Genomic DNA, 16,582 nt, shown 5'->3' on the forward strand with positions numbered 1-16,582 from the left:
TGCCTGTTGCAGGATCAGTGCCTCCTGTCTTCAGTGATTTCTTCGTTTAGTTTTTTCTCTTGAGGTCGTGGTTCACTTGTCTATCTGATCGGCACAGCATTGTGACTATTTTAATGTTACCACACATAGTTACAACTGCAAAAGAGTTTCTGTCGTAGCACATAGTTGCCCTTGGGCTTATACATTTTGTGCTACACTGGCTTGGAGTTCTAGTATAAAACTGTATGGGGCATTAGAGGGGAGTGTTCTGAAATGCTCTTGAGGTGAAAAATATTTTTATTATTAATGCGGTGTGCTTTAATGTGTACACTAGGGCCAAAATGCTTGCAAAATGTTCACATGCTTCAATTCCTAAATGTGAGCATTTCCCGTGAACTTAATGTGACCGTTCACATGCAGTGAGTTAGGGACTGTCCAGTTGCTTAAGGTTAAGCGCGCACAAAGAGGCACGTGTGTTGAGGTCCTTGGCTATGTATACAGGTCAGGTTCACTGAGGCTTTTGCATGGTTTTGGCGTCGGCTCGTAGGGATCCAGCTGCAAGAACAAAGCTGAAGTGCGTGCTTTAAAAATTTATTTAAGTTGGCAAATTGATCTTAGGATTGTGATTTGAAGCTAAGTTTGCAAAAATCCTGTTGCATAATATTGAAGTCACTGACATTTTAAATCAGTTAATATTTGGGACACCTTTTAAATTGCATCCATTGAAATTTCATACCCATACCTGAATACATTTGGGAATGTATTATTTTTAAGTTATCACTGTCTAACTGACTAACCACTGCCTAGCAAAGTGGTGCTTTCAGCATGAATTTAATTCTGCAGAGGTTTTGGACAGTACTAGTTGATCTTTTGCAGTGATGGCAATGGGACTTACTGAATTTTCTGTTGACAAAAACCAAAACCCTGAAAAATCAGATGTAGAAAGTGACGTTGATTCACTATCGAGGCTGCTTGCTGACTTCTTAAATTATCAATGTCAAGATCAAACAGTAAACTGTAATTCCTCACCTTTTATGTAGCCTGGAATGTCACTAATTTTATTTAATTGTTCCTCAAGCATTCTGTCCTTTCCAGAAGTCACAAGCATTGTTAGGGTGTACACATAGAAGAAGCAGAATACAGCTTGTCTGGTTTATGAGTGTTTACACAAACAACTTCTATCTTGAGTCGTTTGTTTACTCTCATACACAATTCAGTGTTAATTCAAAAGGAATATTGTAGTTTGCTGGTCATAAATTTGTTGTAGCAGATTGATGTGATTTTGGCTATCTTAGACTGCAAAATTAGACAGGATTTGGAGCAACAAGTCCTTACACAATAGGAATAGGAAAAGCAAAGCATAGTGAGGTTTTCTTGCTAATGATCTTAAAAGCTGAGTAGAGAAATACTGTAATTTGTCATTTGTAAGATCCTATTAAGCCTTTGTTTAAACTGGGAATTGAAAACAATTATTTCTGTTTCCTACAGTAACGGTGGCTGCAGCCAAATAGATCAGTGCTTTTCTCTTAATGTAGAAAATATTAGCAATTTGCCACGAGTTAGTGTTTTATTATTTCCCTTCCCTGTCTAAAGATAAGATACTGTTCTTTGCCTTGACAATATTTTGAGTTTAATGTAGTTTCTCACAGGAGCGTACAGTTGGAGTAAATTGCTGGATTCTTGTGTTTCTCTACAATCAGATGCATCTTTTGTCAAGTCCTGTTAAAATACCTGTGATATTTCATTAATGGTCCACCTGATTTTTGGGTACTGTATACTGCTACTTATTTACAGTAATAAACAAATATGTGTGGGTGCATCCGTACCCATAAATGTGTGTTTATCTACATCTGTTAAAGCTACCTTAGCTTTACCATGTCACCTTTCAGCAGACTGCTGCGCTCTTTAAAAGTCCCTCCTTTGTTTTATGAAGGGTGCTAAACCGTTCTTTTGCTGTCTTTACCAGAAAAGGACTGAGTGTTGCACAAAATAGGCACTATGCTATGGCCTAGGGTCACCTAAATTCATTTTGAAATAGTCTTTCCATGCAGCATGGTCTCTGCATTAATGTTTTTGGTGGAATGTCCTGTGGTCAGGAGCTGATAGTGCTGGTTTCAGTGTTCCCTCTACAATGCAACAGGCACAGTCTCTTGGTCAGCCAAAGATGGAAAAAAGCGTATGTTGATGCTGGTGTGTTTCTTGGGCTTAAGGATTGTAACTGGACTTGAAGAATGACAGTCATCATGAGGAGATAAGCCCTCAAATAACTGAACGTTTCACCATCAGGAATTTTCTACACTAGCACTTCTGTTTTGTTCAGACCAAGCTGTAGAAATCTACCTGTCCACTTTTCTCGTTCTTTCCAGATAGAACCAGCAATACGTGTGTCACCGACTTCATCTGCTGCAAAACAAAGGTGACAGGATATTATTGTAGGTCTTTGTGTGAACCACTGGTCATATTCTGAGTTTTATCCCTTTGTCCGGTTGGTAGAATGAGGAGGAAACAAAATGGGTCCATGGAGACAAGAATTTTGTGGCAGTAGAACAGGTGCTCACCAGGCATAGTATCCAGCACCATCATGGTAAATCACCTTATAATGCCTTTTGAAAGGGATAATTGAATCAGCTTTTGTATAGCGGGGGATGTATGCTTCTCCCTGGTGTTGAAAATTGCATTTATTACGTACAGCGTATTGTTGAAGGTTTCTGAGTGAGTCCATACTGGAGCGTGAATGCGCATTTTCTACCCAAAGCCATGAGAACTCTTCTGAGTCATATTCTTGTTAAAAAGATTCTTGGCAAGAATTATTGCAGGATCAACATAAAGGCCAAGAAGCATAGCCACTCCTTTTATTTACCTCATGTCCAAGTTACAGTTTTACAGTACTTTTTTAAAAAATCCAGCTCCGTGTTTAATTGTGTCTGCTAGATTGCTACCAATAGAAAACATCATTCCGGATTTGAGTGTAGGCTTTTGGAGGAAACTTGCACTTCTTTTAAACCTGTTTTAAGGTAGGCAGAATGGTTCAGTTTTGAGAAATCTCATCAGACAGGACTTACCACTTTGTTGTTCTCACACTTATATTTTAAAATACCTGCATCTTTTTGATTCTTTTCCATTTCTGAGTGGGCTTTATATCAGTGTTTTTTTCTTAACTGTGCATACTTGGATGGAAGAACAGAGAATATGAAAGATGTAGAGCAGTCACAGATTTTCAGCGGTGGTGGAGTTTACATGAGAGCACAAGAATGGTTGCACTAGGTCAGACCAAAAGTACAGTATTTTTATCATTCTGTCTTTGACAGTGACTAAAGGCAGATGCTAAGAGAATAACTTAAAAATCAAGTGTATAGCGATGCTTTCCTAAGATATAGGAGCTGCCTTAGCTGCAAATGGTGCCTTTATTTTTAAAATCTGTAGATTTTTCTTCTGTAAGCTTATGGAGCTGTGTCTTGAATCCACAGAATTTTAGCCCTTGCAGTGGTCTCTGGCAGGGACTTTGGTAGCCCAAGGCCATGTCAGGTGAAGAGCTGCCTCCCATGTATTTTAAATCTGTGTCTTGTTAGTTCTAGTTTGATTTGATGCCTGATATTTCTGGCAATGGAAGAGATACAGAACTGTCGGTTCCTATTCAGGTCTCTTTAAGACACACCACTGCTTCAGTGTTGAGATACTTATCTTTAGTCTTTTGTTATTTATGTTTGTGGCAGCTTACAGTGCTTTGAAGCTACTGTCATCTGTCTGCAGTACTCTAATTCTAGCCTGAAATATTTAAAACTTAAATCATAGAATCATAGAATGGTTTAGGTTGGAACCGACCTTAGAGATCATCTAGTTCCAACCCCCCTGCAATGGGCAGGGACACCTCCCACTAGACCAGGCTGCTTAAAGCGCCGTCGAGCCTGGCCTTGAACACCTCCAGGGATGGGGCATCCACAAGTTCTCTGGGCAACCTGGTCCAGCGTCTCACGACCCTCACAGTAAAGAATTTCTTCCTAATATCTAATCTAAATCTCCTCTTTAAAACTTGATCACTTCTTAAATAGGTACTTTTTTGGATGCAACCATATCTATTTACTACTTCAGCTGTAGAAGGAATCAGAATTAATGAAAATTCAGATGATAAATAACACTCACTATATGCTGCTTCTGATTGTTCTTTTTCCTTTCCACAGCCTTTATTCAAATGTCTCCCACAATTTCTCAGCTGTCGTTTTTGGTCTACTTGATGTCTGTGTTCTCTGTTTGTCCTCTTAATCTTTTCTGTACATTTCCTTTTTGGCTTTACTACTCCTTTACTCATATTTGTCCTCCATTTCCCCTTCATTTTAGCTGAATTAGTCTCATAATAAGTACCCACAGTTGTTAGGAATAAAAAGCACTAAAAATACTAAGTGTGGTACTTATCACGTGTCTGTAGTAATTTGGCTTATTATTGTCCATCTTTCTGCTTTTGGTTATTGTTCCCTTTTGTAAGCTCTTTGAGGTAGGAAATAAATTCTGCTGTGGGTACTGTGCCTCACATAGTGGTTTCTGAGTTTTGATTCAGTCTTCTGACATCCATTGCAATACTGTTTATGATGAAGTGAGTTTTCACAGAATGGTAGGGGGTTGGAAGGGACCTTTGGAGATCAGCTATTCCAACCCTGCTGTCAAAGCAGGTTCCCCTAGAGCAGGTTGGACAGGCACCCATCCAGGTGGGTTTTGAATATCTCCAGAGAAGGATGACCATGAGCCAACAATGTGCTCTTGTGGCCAAGAAGGCCAATGGCATCCTGGGCTGCATCAAGAAGAGTGTGGCCAGCAGGTCGAGGGAGATCATCCTCCCCCTCTACTCTGCCTTGGTGAGGCCGCATCTGGAGTACTGTGTCTAGTTTTGGGCCCCCCAGTTCAAGAAGGACAGGGAACTGCTGGAGAGGGTACAGCAAAGGGCTACAAAGATGATTAGGGGATTAGAACACCTCTCTTATGAAGAAAGGCTGAGGGATTTGGGTCTCTTCAGTCTGGAAAAAAGACGGCTGAGGGGGGATCTTATCAATGCTCATAAATACTTAAAGGGTGGGTGTCAGGAGGATGGGGCCAGGCTCTTTTCAGTGGTGCCCGGCAACAGGACAAGAGGTAATGGGCACAAACTTGAGTATAGGAAGTTCCACCTAAACATGAGGAGGAACTCCTTTACTTTGAGGGTGGCAGAGCACTGGAACGGGCTGCCCAGAGAGGTGGTGGAGTCTCCAACTCTGGAGACATTCAAAACCCACCTGGACACGTTCCTGTGCAACCTGCTCTGGGTGACCCTGCTCTGGCAGAGGGGTTGGACTAGGTGATCTCCAGAGGTCCCTTCCAACCCCTACCATTCTGTGATTCTGTGAAACTCCACAACCTCTCTGGGCAGCCTCCCTCAAAACAGATTAAACCACTTTTGTAGAGTATGATTCTAGTGACTACCATGAATTAATTTTCATGGGTTTTCCTGTGAAAACTGTCTTAGAAAATTTCTGTCTATTGTAGGAACAGCAGCAATACTGGTACCAGCAGCACCTGCTTAGCCTGCAGCAAAGGGCAAAAGCCCATGCTCAGGGACAGCAGCAAATGAAAGGTCCAGTAGTGAAGGATGCATCTGAGCAGAGAGCAAAGTCTGAAGAAGGGAAAATGAGTGCTTCAACTCAGCAGTCTGAAGCTGCTCCGCTTAATGAATCCCTGCCTCCACCTTCCAAAGAAGATGAGTCTTCTCTTACGTCCACTGAAACTCAGGTAGGCTTTGTAAAGTGATGCCACTCCATTTGTTGTGCTAGATGGAACAAAGAAACAGGAAAATAATGCCATCAAATTCTCATGTATACTGCATAACAATAACTAAATATGTTAAGCAATCTTAAAAGAACATTTTCTAAGCCTGCACCAATTAAAAAAAAAATAAAATACACTCCTTGTATATCGACTGGTATAGTCAACCAACACATGCACCAAGTGGGTCCAAGCTTGACTCACTTGCACTTTCCCCAGCGTTGTCGTCTTTGTCTATGAGAAACACTTTGTGATACCTGAGTGCAAAATCAAGTACTTGGTAGATGAGGAATGCTGTCTTTAAGACACTATTTCTTAATTCCTCTCTTGCAGTTTGTCAGTTCTGGCTCCCCTTCGTTCTGCGTGTCAGGGTTTGTCTGAAAGCCAAGAACTTTGCACAGAATATTTTTGTCAGTGTGCTTAATAACAGTTACTGCATAACGGACAGAGGTCATGATTGATGTTTGAACAGACTACTGTAGCATAGTAGATTACCCTGCAGCATGTGCTCCACTTTAACGTACAGTGCGTGGGTTCCTACCAAGTGGCAAAAATAATGCTCTCAGAGTTACTTTACCTCATCATAAAAAAGCACTGTTGCCTCATTATATTTGCTGTGAGCAACAGGTAACAGACCTGCATTAATCTCTTTCCAGTAGGTAGTTTCTGTATGTACGAATACCCTAATTGCCATCAGCCTAACCTTTAGATCAGACTATTCACATTAAGAATAATGAAATAAAAATCAGCCTTCCAGAAGCTGTGGGTGGCCAGAACGTTGAAATATAGAGTGATAAAATAACAAACACTGAGAAAGTTCCTAAAAACTGCCTAGTGACCAAGTGTGTTTTTCTTCTGATAGAAGGAGCTTTCCTTTATTTCTAGTATTTGCCTTTTTGTCTAGCTCAATATTGAACCTCCTGATGACCCTGAGGAAGATTTGAGATTGCAGCAATTGCAAGCAGCAGCAGCTCAATGGCAGCAGCATCCCCATCACCGGGTTGGATTTCAATATCAGAGAATAATGCAGAAGCATGCCCAGCTGCAGCAGATAGTACAGCAGTATCAGCAGATCATGCAACAGCCTCCACACTTACAGGTGAAACACTAAGGAGATGGTGTTTGATACACTCCCTGAGTGACTTAGCACTCATGGTCTGCTGAAAAACAAGTAGTTGAATAATTTGTCATGATTGGCTCATTTATCTACCTACTTTTTCTGCTTGGGTAGAAACCTATATCGCCTTTTCCTACTGTCACTCAACTTCAGAATGAAAAAAGAATTGACAGATGGTGATGAAGCTTCAGTAGGATGAGAAATACAAGACTTTGTCATAAGATTTTTTCAGACATACCTGGGTGATATAGGAGCAAAGCTGAACACAATATTGAATTTACTCAGCTTTGAATGTTTTCCTGCTGAAGAAACAGTTCAGAAGAAAGGTCAGGTAAACAGATGATTGCATGGAGTGATTTGGTAGCTGCTCTTTTTTACAACTTTGTGTAGTACAAAAATAAATATGTACAATGATGAAGTAAACATAGAAGCCAAAAATACGCACTTAAAGTAATTAAGAAAATCACCATCTTACACTATTTTTGACTCAAATAATCAGTGAAGTAAAAGAAAAGGTCTTAATAACAATTTCAGGTAATTGTATCAGTGTTGCAACCTTTAAGCTTTTAAGTAGAAGTTGATTACTGTATTAGAGAGTTGAGTCAGCTTTTTCTGTGTTGGTGGAGTTTGTACATTAAGCATTTCTTTGTAGCTTGGGCTGTCTACTTGTTTAAAAGAAATCTCTTAAGTGTGAACACTCAAAATGTCAGACGAGATCAAGCCATGGATATTGGGACCTGCATCTACACATAATGAAAGACAGTATCTCCTTGAAAGAAGCTTCATTGTGCAAATAAGAAGATCTGGCAAAGGCTTAGAGAAAAATAATTGCTGACAGCTGAAGCAACTCTGAGTGGGTTAATAGCAGAAACTGAAACCTTGGGAAATAGTCATGTACTGTATATATTGAAAACTTGAAGACTGATTTGGGCTTTAGTCATTGTTAGCATCCGGTAACAGTACAGCTTGGAGCCCTTTGATTATAGCTTTCTTCAACTGTCCTATTTAAAAAAAAAAAAAAAAGCCTTTTATACATAAATGTCCTCTAGTCATAAAGCGTGTAAATTGTCACAATTACTTTAGACGTCACCAAATACTTGGTGTTTGCTTTTGTTTCAGTGTAGTTCCTCCTCAAGCTTCTGCCCAAGTCTGAAATTCTGCTATTACAAGCGATACTGAAATATGTGGCTCTGAAAACAACTAAGATGGTATATTGAAGCTATTCTTGTCTTCTTGTTGCAGACAATGTCAGTGGACATGCAGCTGCGACATTATGAGACACAGCAAAAACAGTTCCAGCAGCTTCATAAAGACTGGGAGCGATCAATGAACCAACAGTGGCAGCATCAGCTTCAAACCTACCCTCACAAAGACCAGCTTCAAGAGTATGAGAAACAGTGGAAAGCATGGGATGAACAGATGAAGGTCACTCAGTCCCATCTGCAGGAGAAAGTGAGCTCACTCCAAAATCTGAAGAATCAGTATCCTGCAAATGTTTCGCTGCCACCTCCGTTTGTTCCATATTCTCAATCTGCTCAAGGTGGCATTCCTATTATGCCTCCAGCTTTACCTTCAACTACACCTCCACTGGTCCCCCCGCCTCTCTCTTCGGTTTCTCAGTTATCTAATTCCTCTGCCCCTTCAGGATCCAGTTCTCAAAGCAGTCAGTCTACTGAGACGCCAAGGCCAGCTCTGCTTCCCACCCCTGGTACCTATGCATCAAAAATGGCTAGTTCAACTGTCTATTCACCTTATCATTCTCAAGGAAGTTCATCCTTTGGCTCATCAGACCACGGAAAGTCTCAAGTTCATCTTAATAAACAAACTGTCTCCATTTCATCTGAGCAAGGATGTGGAGACCTGAAAGCCACTTCCGCAGTGTCTTCAACACATGCACCTACCACGCAGGATAAACCAGTGAGGTCGGGTGGATTGCTTCCAGATCCTCCCAGATCAGCACGTTTTGAAGGTCCCAGAGGCCCTAGGTAAGGATGTTTTTGTTGATTTATACATGTTCCAGGTTACGAGACTTTCAGTGATATATTAAGAAATGAAACATATATCTTATTCTCAAATCTTCCTGAGTTTGTGTGAAGTTTGCTTGGTTGCTGGAGGCTTTGTTGTTAATGTATATACACCAATGTCTGTATTTATGTTATTAAAGTGAGGACAGATAGATGCCTTTCACCTGAGCATTATTTAGAGTAGAATGCTTCTTTTCTTTTTTCTAGTAAAATGCTTGGGCACACTGCACCCTTTTCATTACCAGCGACATAATATCCCTTCTGTGAAAATAGGAAAGCTGTTGTAAATATTTTATATGTCTTTGCTATCCTTACTTTGACAATGGTAACTCACACTTGAAAGAGTGATCCTATATGAAAAGTGATCTAAATTCCCAGAATTTTGTCTGGCATACTTGTAACACAGTTTAGCAAAATCTAAAGCAAAAATGTTGAAAGATTGTTTTTAAGGAGTTGCTATATATGGTAGCACTTTTATGTAAGCATTCTGAAAGTGATTCAGGAAAGTATTCAGGTATATATTCAGTTAAATATACTAACATAGCTAATTACTGGCAATTTAGATGCTATTTATTTTTTAGAAACAAGAAACAGTACTCTTTGTAATGCAAGATTTATTGCAGAAAAGTGAAAATTCAAAGCTGTTTAATTTCTAGTGTGAGGGAGTTCTGCAGCTATATGTCATTCAGTGCACTTTTCAAAATGGCTGCTTGATAAGAGAGGTAGTACTTGTCTTAAGTACAAATCAGTGGTTTTCTGCACATGTAGCATTACGTAGCATACAAACAATTATAAACAAGAGAGAGAAGGAAAGAAATTAAGATTTGAGCCTTATGATCCCAGCATTAAGATTCTTTGCCGCTTTTTCTTTTGCATTATATCATAATGGTCTTAGTTTTGATGGTTGCCGTCTTTATCTTTTGGTAAGATACAGCTTTGTTCAAATTTAAATCTTCATTTTATCAGGTGGATGGCCTGCTGCGTTAATGTAAAGCTACTCTAACAGCCAGTGTTCTGTATCTTTTATGTAGTTTTATACATGGTATATCATTTAATCCAAGATCTTGTTTTTGGAATGTTTTTCTTTCATACTTGACATGATATCAGGTTGCAAAAACAACATCTGTTCTGTCTGGTCATTAGTTCGATACTGGTTGATGTGATGCTTACTGAATCAAAGAACAGTGTTGTTCTGTTAAATTGTTTCTATCCTTATGTACTCTGCTAGACATTATAATCGTATCTTCATGTTTATTTCCCTTCTCTTTGCTTCCAAAGTGATCATTCATGAATAATAATTCATGAATTGCTAGCAATTTAAATGAATCTTTTATAACATTGAATAATTTTCTACCTCCTGATGTTTTTTTAAAAAGGGTTGTTTCTGGTCCTGGGGCCTTGTTGGGCGTACAGTTATGAGCAGAATATTTTCATGATTTGCTAGTGCATGTCTTATATGCGTTGGTTTAATGCTCAGTGATGTGCGATGACAAGCTATGGATAATCACAAATTTCTAGAATGCACATGCAGGAGCTCTGGTTTTGAGCATGCTTATGGTACTTAATTAACACTGTAAACCTTTCTGCATTTCTATATTGTGATTGCGTGACCATTCTAGGGTTTTATCGAAGCTTTTCCAAAAACCTGTTTGCTGTTTCTTCTCAATATAGTTAGTAGAAAAGAGAGTGCTAATAAATTTAAACTGAACTTGGGATAAATTAAAATATGTTGTGTGTTACCTGCTGCCATCCCAGCTAAAAAGTCCCAGGTAATGACAAGATATATAAAAAGACACATACACCCTTCACCTCTTTTCAGCAATTGACTTTTCTCAAGAAACTCTAAAGAATGGGCTTAAACTAATCTTCAGAATTTTGGAGATGAAGTGTGTCTTACAGTATGCAATCTTCTAGTTACACCTTCCATGTAAAAGTTGATCCTTCAAATCTAAATTAACTTGCCACTGTGCTTGGTAATGTCTTCTTTTTTCTCTTCCTGTTCATCTTGACCTGCCCCTACCCCACAAAAAGGCGGTTTACTGTGTTATCAGAATGATTAAAATTCTTTGAGGTTGTATAAGTGGTCTTGTTTGGTAAATTGTTTACTGAAATAGTAAATTCTGCAACAAGTCAACCACTGTTGGTAACAAAGCAGTAATGAATGAATATCTATAGAATCATAGAATAGTTTGGGTTGGAAGGGATCTTTAAAGGTCATCTAGTCCAACCCCCCTGCAATGAGCAGAGACATCTTCAACTAGATTAGGTTGTTCAGAGCCCAGTCCAACCTGACCTTGAATGTTTCCAGGGATGGGGCATCTACCACTTCTCTGGGCAACCGGTGCCAGTGTTTCACCAGCCTCATTATAAAAAATTTCTTCCTTACATCTAGTGTAAGTCTACCCTCTCTTAGTTTAAAACTATTACCACTTGTCTTATTGCAACAGGACTTACTAAAAAGACTGCCACCATCTTTCTTATAAGCCCCCTTTAAGTATTGAAAGACTGCATTAAGGTCTCCCTGCAGCCTTCTCTTCTTCAGGCTGAACAATCCCAACTCTCTCAAGCCTCTTCTCATAGGAGAGGTGTTCCGTCCCTCTGATCATTTTAGTGGCTGTCCTCTGGACCATGTCTTTCCTGTGCTGAGGACTCCAGAGCTGGACGCAGTACTCCAGGTGGGGTCTCACCAGAGCAGAGTAGAGGGGCAGAATCATCTCCCTCTGTCTGCTGGCCACTCTTCTTTTGATGCAGCCCAGGATACAGTTGGCTTTCTGGGCTGTGAGCGCACATTGTCAACTCACGTCCAGCTTTTCATCCCTCAGTACCCCCAAGTCTTTCTTGGCAGTGCTGCTCTCAATCCCTTCATCCCCCAGCCTGTATTGATACCAGAGGTTGCCCCAGCCCAGGTGCAGGACCTTGCACTTGGCCTTGTTGAACCTCATGAGGTTCACACAGGCACACTTCTTGAGCCTACCCAGGGCCCTCTGGGTGGCGTCCCATCTCTCAAGCATGTCAACAGCACCACTCAGCTTGGTGTCACCTGCAAACTTGCTGAAGGTGCGCTCAATCCCACTGCCTATGTCACTAATGAAGATGTTAAACAGTTCTGTTCCCAGTATGGACCCTGAAGGACACCGCTTGTTACCAGTCTCCATCTGGACATTGAGCTCTTGACTTCTACCCTCTGGTTGTGACCATCCAACCAATTTCTTATTCACTGAACAATCCACCCATCAAATCCATGTCTCTGATTTAGAGCAAAGGCTGTTGTGGGGGACCGTGTCAGAGGCCTTACATAAGTCCAGGTAGATGACATTTGTAGCTCTTCCCTGGTCTACTGATGTAGTCACTCCATCATAGAGGGCCACTAGGTTGGTCAGGCAGGACTTACCCTTGGTGAAGCCATGCTGGCTGTCCTGAATCACCTCCTTATCCTCTATGTGCCTTAGCACAGCTTCTAGGAGGGTCTGTTCCATGATCTTCCCAGGCACAGAGTTGAAGCTGACGGGTCGGTAGTTCCCAGGGTCCTCCTTTCTACCCTTTTTAAAAATGGGTGCAATGTTTCCTGTTTCCCAGTCAGCAGGGACTTCACCTGCCTGCCATGACTTTTCAAATATCATAGAGAGTGGCTTGGCAACTACATCACCCAGTTCCCTCAGGACTCTGGGATACATCTTATCAGTTCCCATAGGTTGGACGCCCGTCAGGTCCCCCAGTATGTTCAGGTTCCTCAAGTGGTGATGAACCTGATCTTGTCTTACAGCAGGGGGGGACATTGCTCTCCCAGTCCCTGTCTTGTGGTCCATCCACTCAAGAGGTGCGAGAAGAGCCGTTGCAAGTAAAGACTGAGGCAAAAAAGTTGTTGAGTACCTCAGCCGCCTTCTTGTTCGTTGTTACCAGTTTGTCAGTTGTGTTCATCAAGGAGGGTACGCTTTCTTTGACCTTTGTTTTTTTCATTATTATTATTATTATTATTATTTGCATCCTTTGCCAAGTTAAGGCTCCAGCCGTGCTTTGGCCTTCCTGACCCCATTCAGTGAGACCAACTGTGAATCCCAAACATCCAAGCAACTTGACTTCAGACATGAGTTCTGTATTTTCTGTAAAATTAATTTGATTTGTTCTAGTCTAAGCATATGCTTAAATACCGATTTACATAATAAAGATTAGATTTTTTTTTACTAGATCAGCCTTGTTAATATTAATATGCGTGAATTGTTCTTCATTAGTTTGCCTGACCTGTTTCTTCATAATCAAGCAATAGCAGTTGTAGATGCTCTCAAAAGCAACTTAAGCGATGCAATTAAAATGTATTTGGTTTAGACATATTGCATGGAACTGGATGATATCACAGTTTGTTGCACTTTCTGAAAGGATCCACATTTAAAGATTTTTCTAGATGGCATTCATCACCCTAGTTAAGTAGACTTGTTGCATACTATGAAAACAAAAGTTCAACAGGAGTAGCTGACTGCAACAAAACTGTTAAACAAAAGTTGAAAGCTTTTTTTCAAATGAGTTTGCCGTTTTCTTTATCAGTCAGGTTTCGGTCCTGAGATATTTAAGCCATATTTTCTTTTAGAGTTGCATAATCTGCAAGTGGCTTAAACTGGTCTTCAGCGGACAATATTGAGTTGAAGAATATGTCTCTTCTGCTCTGGTTCCGTAGGGATTGATCCTAAGCCACACTAGGATTCATCAGTTAGAAGTGACTTTTGGGGGATGAAACTCTTTTAGAGGATTTTAATTTGGCATTTTCATTTGAATAAAATTGCCATTATGTCATTTATAGATTTGATGGACCTCGAGGAAGAGGATATGACAAATTTGAAGGCTCAAGACAGAGAGGGCCTCGTTTTGACTCCCAGCGCTCAGAAGGATACAGGTCGCGTTTTGACCGACAGAATACAGATGGACAGTCTTCAAGTAGATGGGGGACTATCCCACGAGGACCAGCAGCACAATTTTATACTTCGACAAATGCATCACATGGACATGGTTCCCGACCTGGTGGTCCACGGTGGAGGGGGCCCAGGCCTCATTTGGGGCAGCAGCAGCAGCAGTCACAGACAGATTCTCAGTCAGAAAACAAAGAACCTTTTACAGACATGGCTGGCAGTCAGCAGACTGTAAGCAGAACACAGTCTACTCCCGATGCACAGGGTGCCGGTCCCATTGAGCCAAATGAGGACCTGACAAACACTCAACAGGAACCATCCAAACCTGACGTCAAAGAAACTACTTCAGACCCTCCTAAAAAGTGGACATGGAGTTCACATGATCCTAACCAGCAAGCAGAAGAGTCCAAAGCACCTACTCCACCTATTCAGAACCAGAAATCAACATCCCTTTCTAGTAACTCTGTAGCTTTGCAGTCAGATATTGCAAGAACAGGTGGTGCAGTAACCGCTGTAACAGGAAATCAGGATTTGGATTCACCAGACGACCAGTTGATTGCTTCAGATAGCACCCAGGGCCTACCTGGACCAGAAAGCAGAGGGAAAGGGCCATTTATGCATGAAGATAGAGGCAAGGGACCAGTAAGCAGAGGACGGGGCCAGGGCAGACTGGATGATGGCCGTGGCAGAGGGCAGGGGGATGGCCGTGGCTGGGGAATGGGCCGTGGCAGGGGGATGGGAAGGATGGATGGTGGCCGAGGGATGGGAAGGATGGATGGTGGCCGGGGGATGGGAAGGATGGACGGCGGTTGGGGAATGGGCAGGATGGATGATGGCCATGGCCGGGGAGTGGGCAGGATGGACGAAGGCCGTGGCAGAGGATATGTTTACAGAGGCAGAGGGCAGGCTAGGCAGGCATCCATCCGTGGCAGGGGAATGTTCAGGAGAGCAGGCAGCAGGGAGAGGATGCCAGATAGGCGGTCAGGCAGCAGGGAGAGGATGCCAGATGGGCGGTCTGGCAGCCGAGAGAGGGGACTGGGTGGACGGTCAGATAGCCACGAGAGGGTATTCTCTAGCCGAGACAGAGAGCTAGCTGGGCGAACAGGTGGCTGGGACAGGGGCCAGGCAGGTAGCCGGGAGAGAGGCCCGGTCAGGCGTGCAGGTAGCCGGGAGAGGGAGCCCATGCGGCGGGCAGGTAGCCGGGAGAGGGAACCCATGCGGCGGGCGGGTAGCCGGGAGAGGGTCCCTGTCAGGCGGGCAGGGAGCCGGGAGAGGGTCCCTGTCAGGCGGGCAGGGAGCCGGGAGAGGGGTCCGGTCAGACGGGCAGGTAGCCGTGAGAGGGGTCCCATCAGGAGGGCAGGTAGCCGGGAGAGGGAAGCAGGAAGATCTGAAACAGGCAATATAGATAAACCCATGCACCTAGGAGATGACCCTGACAAATTGCCTCCATACCATCGAGATGAGACGCTGAGGGGTTCTTGGGGTCATGAAGATGATAGAATGCAGGAGGAATTTCCTTTAGATAGTCAAGATGACCCTTCTTTGGAGCACGAGAGATTGGATGACTGGGAAAGAGAACGATACTGGAGAGATCACAACTCTGATTATCAAGATGATTCTGTAGATGCATATGACAGAGATGACAGGTTACAGTCCCACCATTCATTGCCTCCGTTATCTCCCCTGCCACCACTACCTCCTTTATCATCTGATCATGACAGACGAGATTCATGGTGGGATGACTGGAAGAGGCCCAGGGAGAGAGAACTAGAGAGAGATCTAGATAGGACTGGAAGATCCTCAGACATTTATGATCAAGATTTAGACAGAGAATGGGACAGAGACTGGGACATGAGACCTATGGATGACAGAGAAGTGGGGAATCGTGACCTCGATATCCCTCCTCTACCACCATTACCACCTCTTCCACCTCTGGACAGATACCGTGAAGATAGGTGGAGGGAGGATAGGAATAGAGATCATTATGACAGAGACCTCCGAGACAGGGGGGAGCTAAGGATTCGAGAGTATCCAGAGAGATATGACACATGGCGAGAGAAGCAAGACTACCTTCCTGAAAGGAATGATTGGGAGAGGGAACGGTTGTCGGATAGGTGGTATCCAGATGATGGAGACAGACTGCGGTCTTTGGATGATCATTCAGATTCATCCCTTCCTCCACCTTCACATTCCTCTGATATGCTGGGAGCAGATTCAAACCTGGACTCTGACCAGTCGTTGGGAGGAGTGATGGTCCTTAGCCAAAGACAGCATGAGATAATTCTGAAGGCTGCCCAGGAGCTCAAAATGCTTCGGTGAGTTGTCTGGTTCTGTCACTTTGGATAGGAATCCCATTCTGTGGAAATGGTGCTCCTTTCCTAATTTGTTCATTGTTTTATGCACTAATGGCTTCATTTCTTTTCACCACAGCATGATAATAGGAGCTCATGTGGAACAAGTCATTTGGAGTACTTCCATCACAGCTTTTGTGGATGGTCTTTTCTTAAATAGGTGGTTGTCCCTTTCCCCATGAATATGGCATTCCCTGTTTGTTACTTTCCAGGAAAAGATCTGGCCACTTCACCTGGCCAATCTTCTTGTTATCCTCAAATGAGCTTGTTGATGATTGCTTTTCAATCTTTTTATTAGTGTCAGATGAGCTTGTTGGTAATTGCTTTTTAATACTTACCTGTCAAGATCTACGTTAATGTGGTTCTTAATTCACACAATGGGACCTATTTAATTTTTGGGTACTGCTTACTTTTTAATTAAAGCAT

General features: G+C 42.3%; 1 protein-coding gene across 11 annotated transcripts in view; it reads left to right on the plus strand.

The window, feature by feature from the left end:
- The window catches only part of YLPM1 (YLP motif containing 1), a 40,542-nt gene that overhangs the window by 1,545 nt on the left and 22,415 nt on the right, over positions 1 to 16,582 (plus strand). For 10 of the 11 annotated variants that reach the window (XR_012586759.1, XR_012586760.1, XR_012586761.1 and 7 more), the window contains exons 2-5: positions 5,491 to 5,733; positions 6,671 to 6,865; positions 8,126 to 8,868; positions 13,700 to 16,120. Coding sequence is in view for 7 of the 11 variants with exons in the window: in XM_074585271.1 (XP_074441372.1) it covers positions 5,491 to 5,733; positions 6,671 to 6,865; positions 8,126 to 8,868; positions 13,700 to 16,120 (3,602 nt within the window). In the remaining 4 variants the exon portion in view is untranslated. The remainder of the gene's footprint in view (positions 1 to 5,490; positions 5,734 to 6,670; positions 6,866 to 8,125; positions 8,869 to 13,699; positions 16,121 to 16,582) is intronic. The other variant, XM_074585273.1, reaches the window with a different exon arrangement.

The sequence above is a fragment of the Larus michahellis genome, chromosome 4, assembly GCF_964199755.1.
Source record: "Larus michahellis chromosome 4, bLarMic1.1, whole genome shotgun sequence".
NCBI classification, from domain to species: domain Eukaryota; kingdom Metazoa; phylum Chordata; class Aves; order Charadriiformes; family Laridae; genus Larus; species Larus michahellis.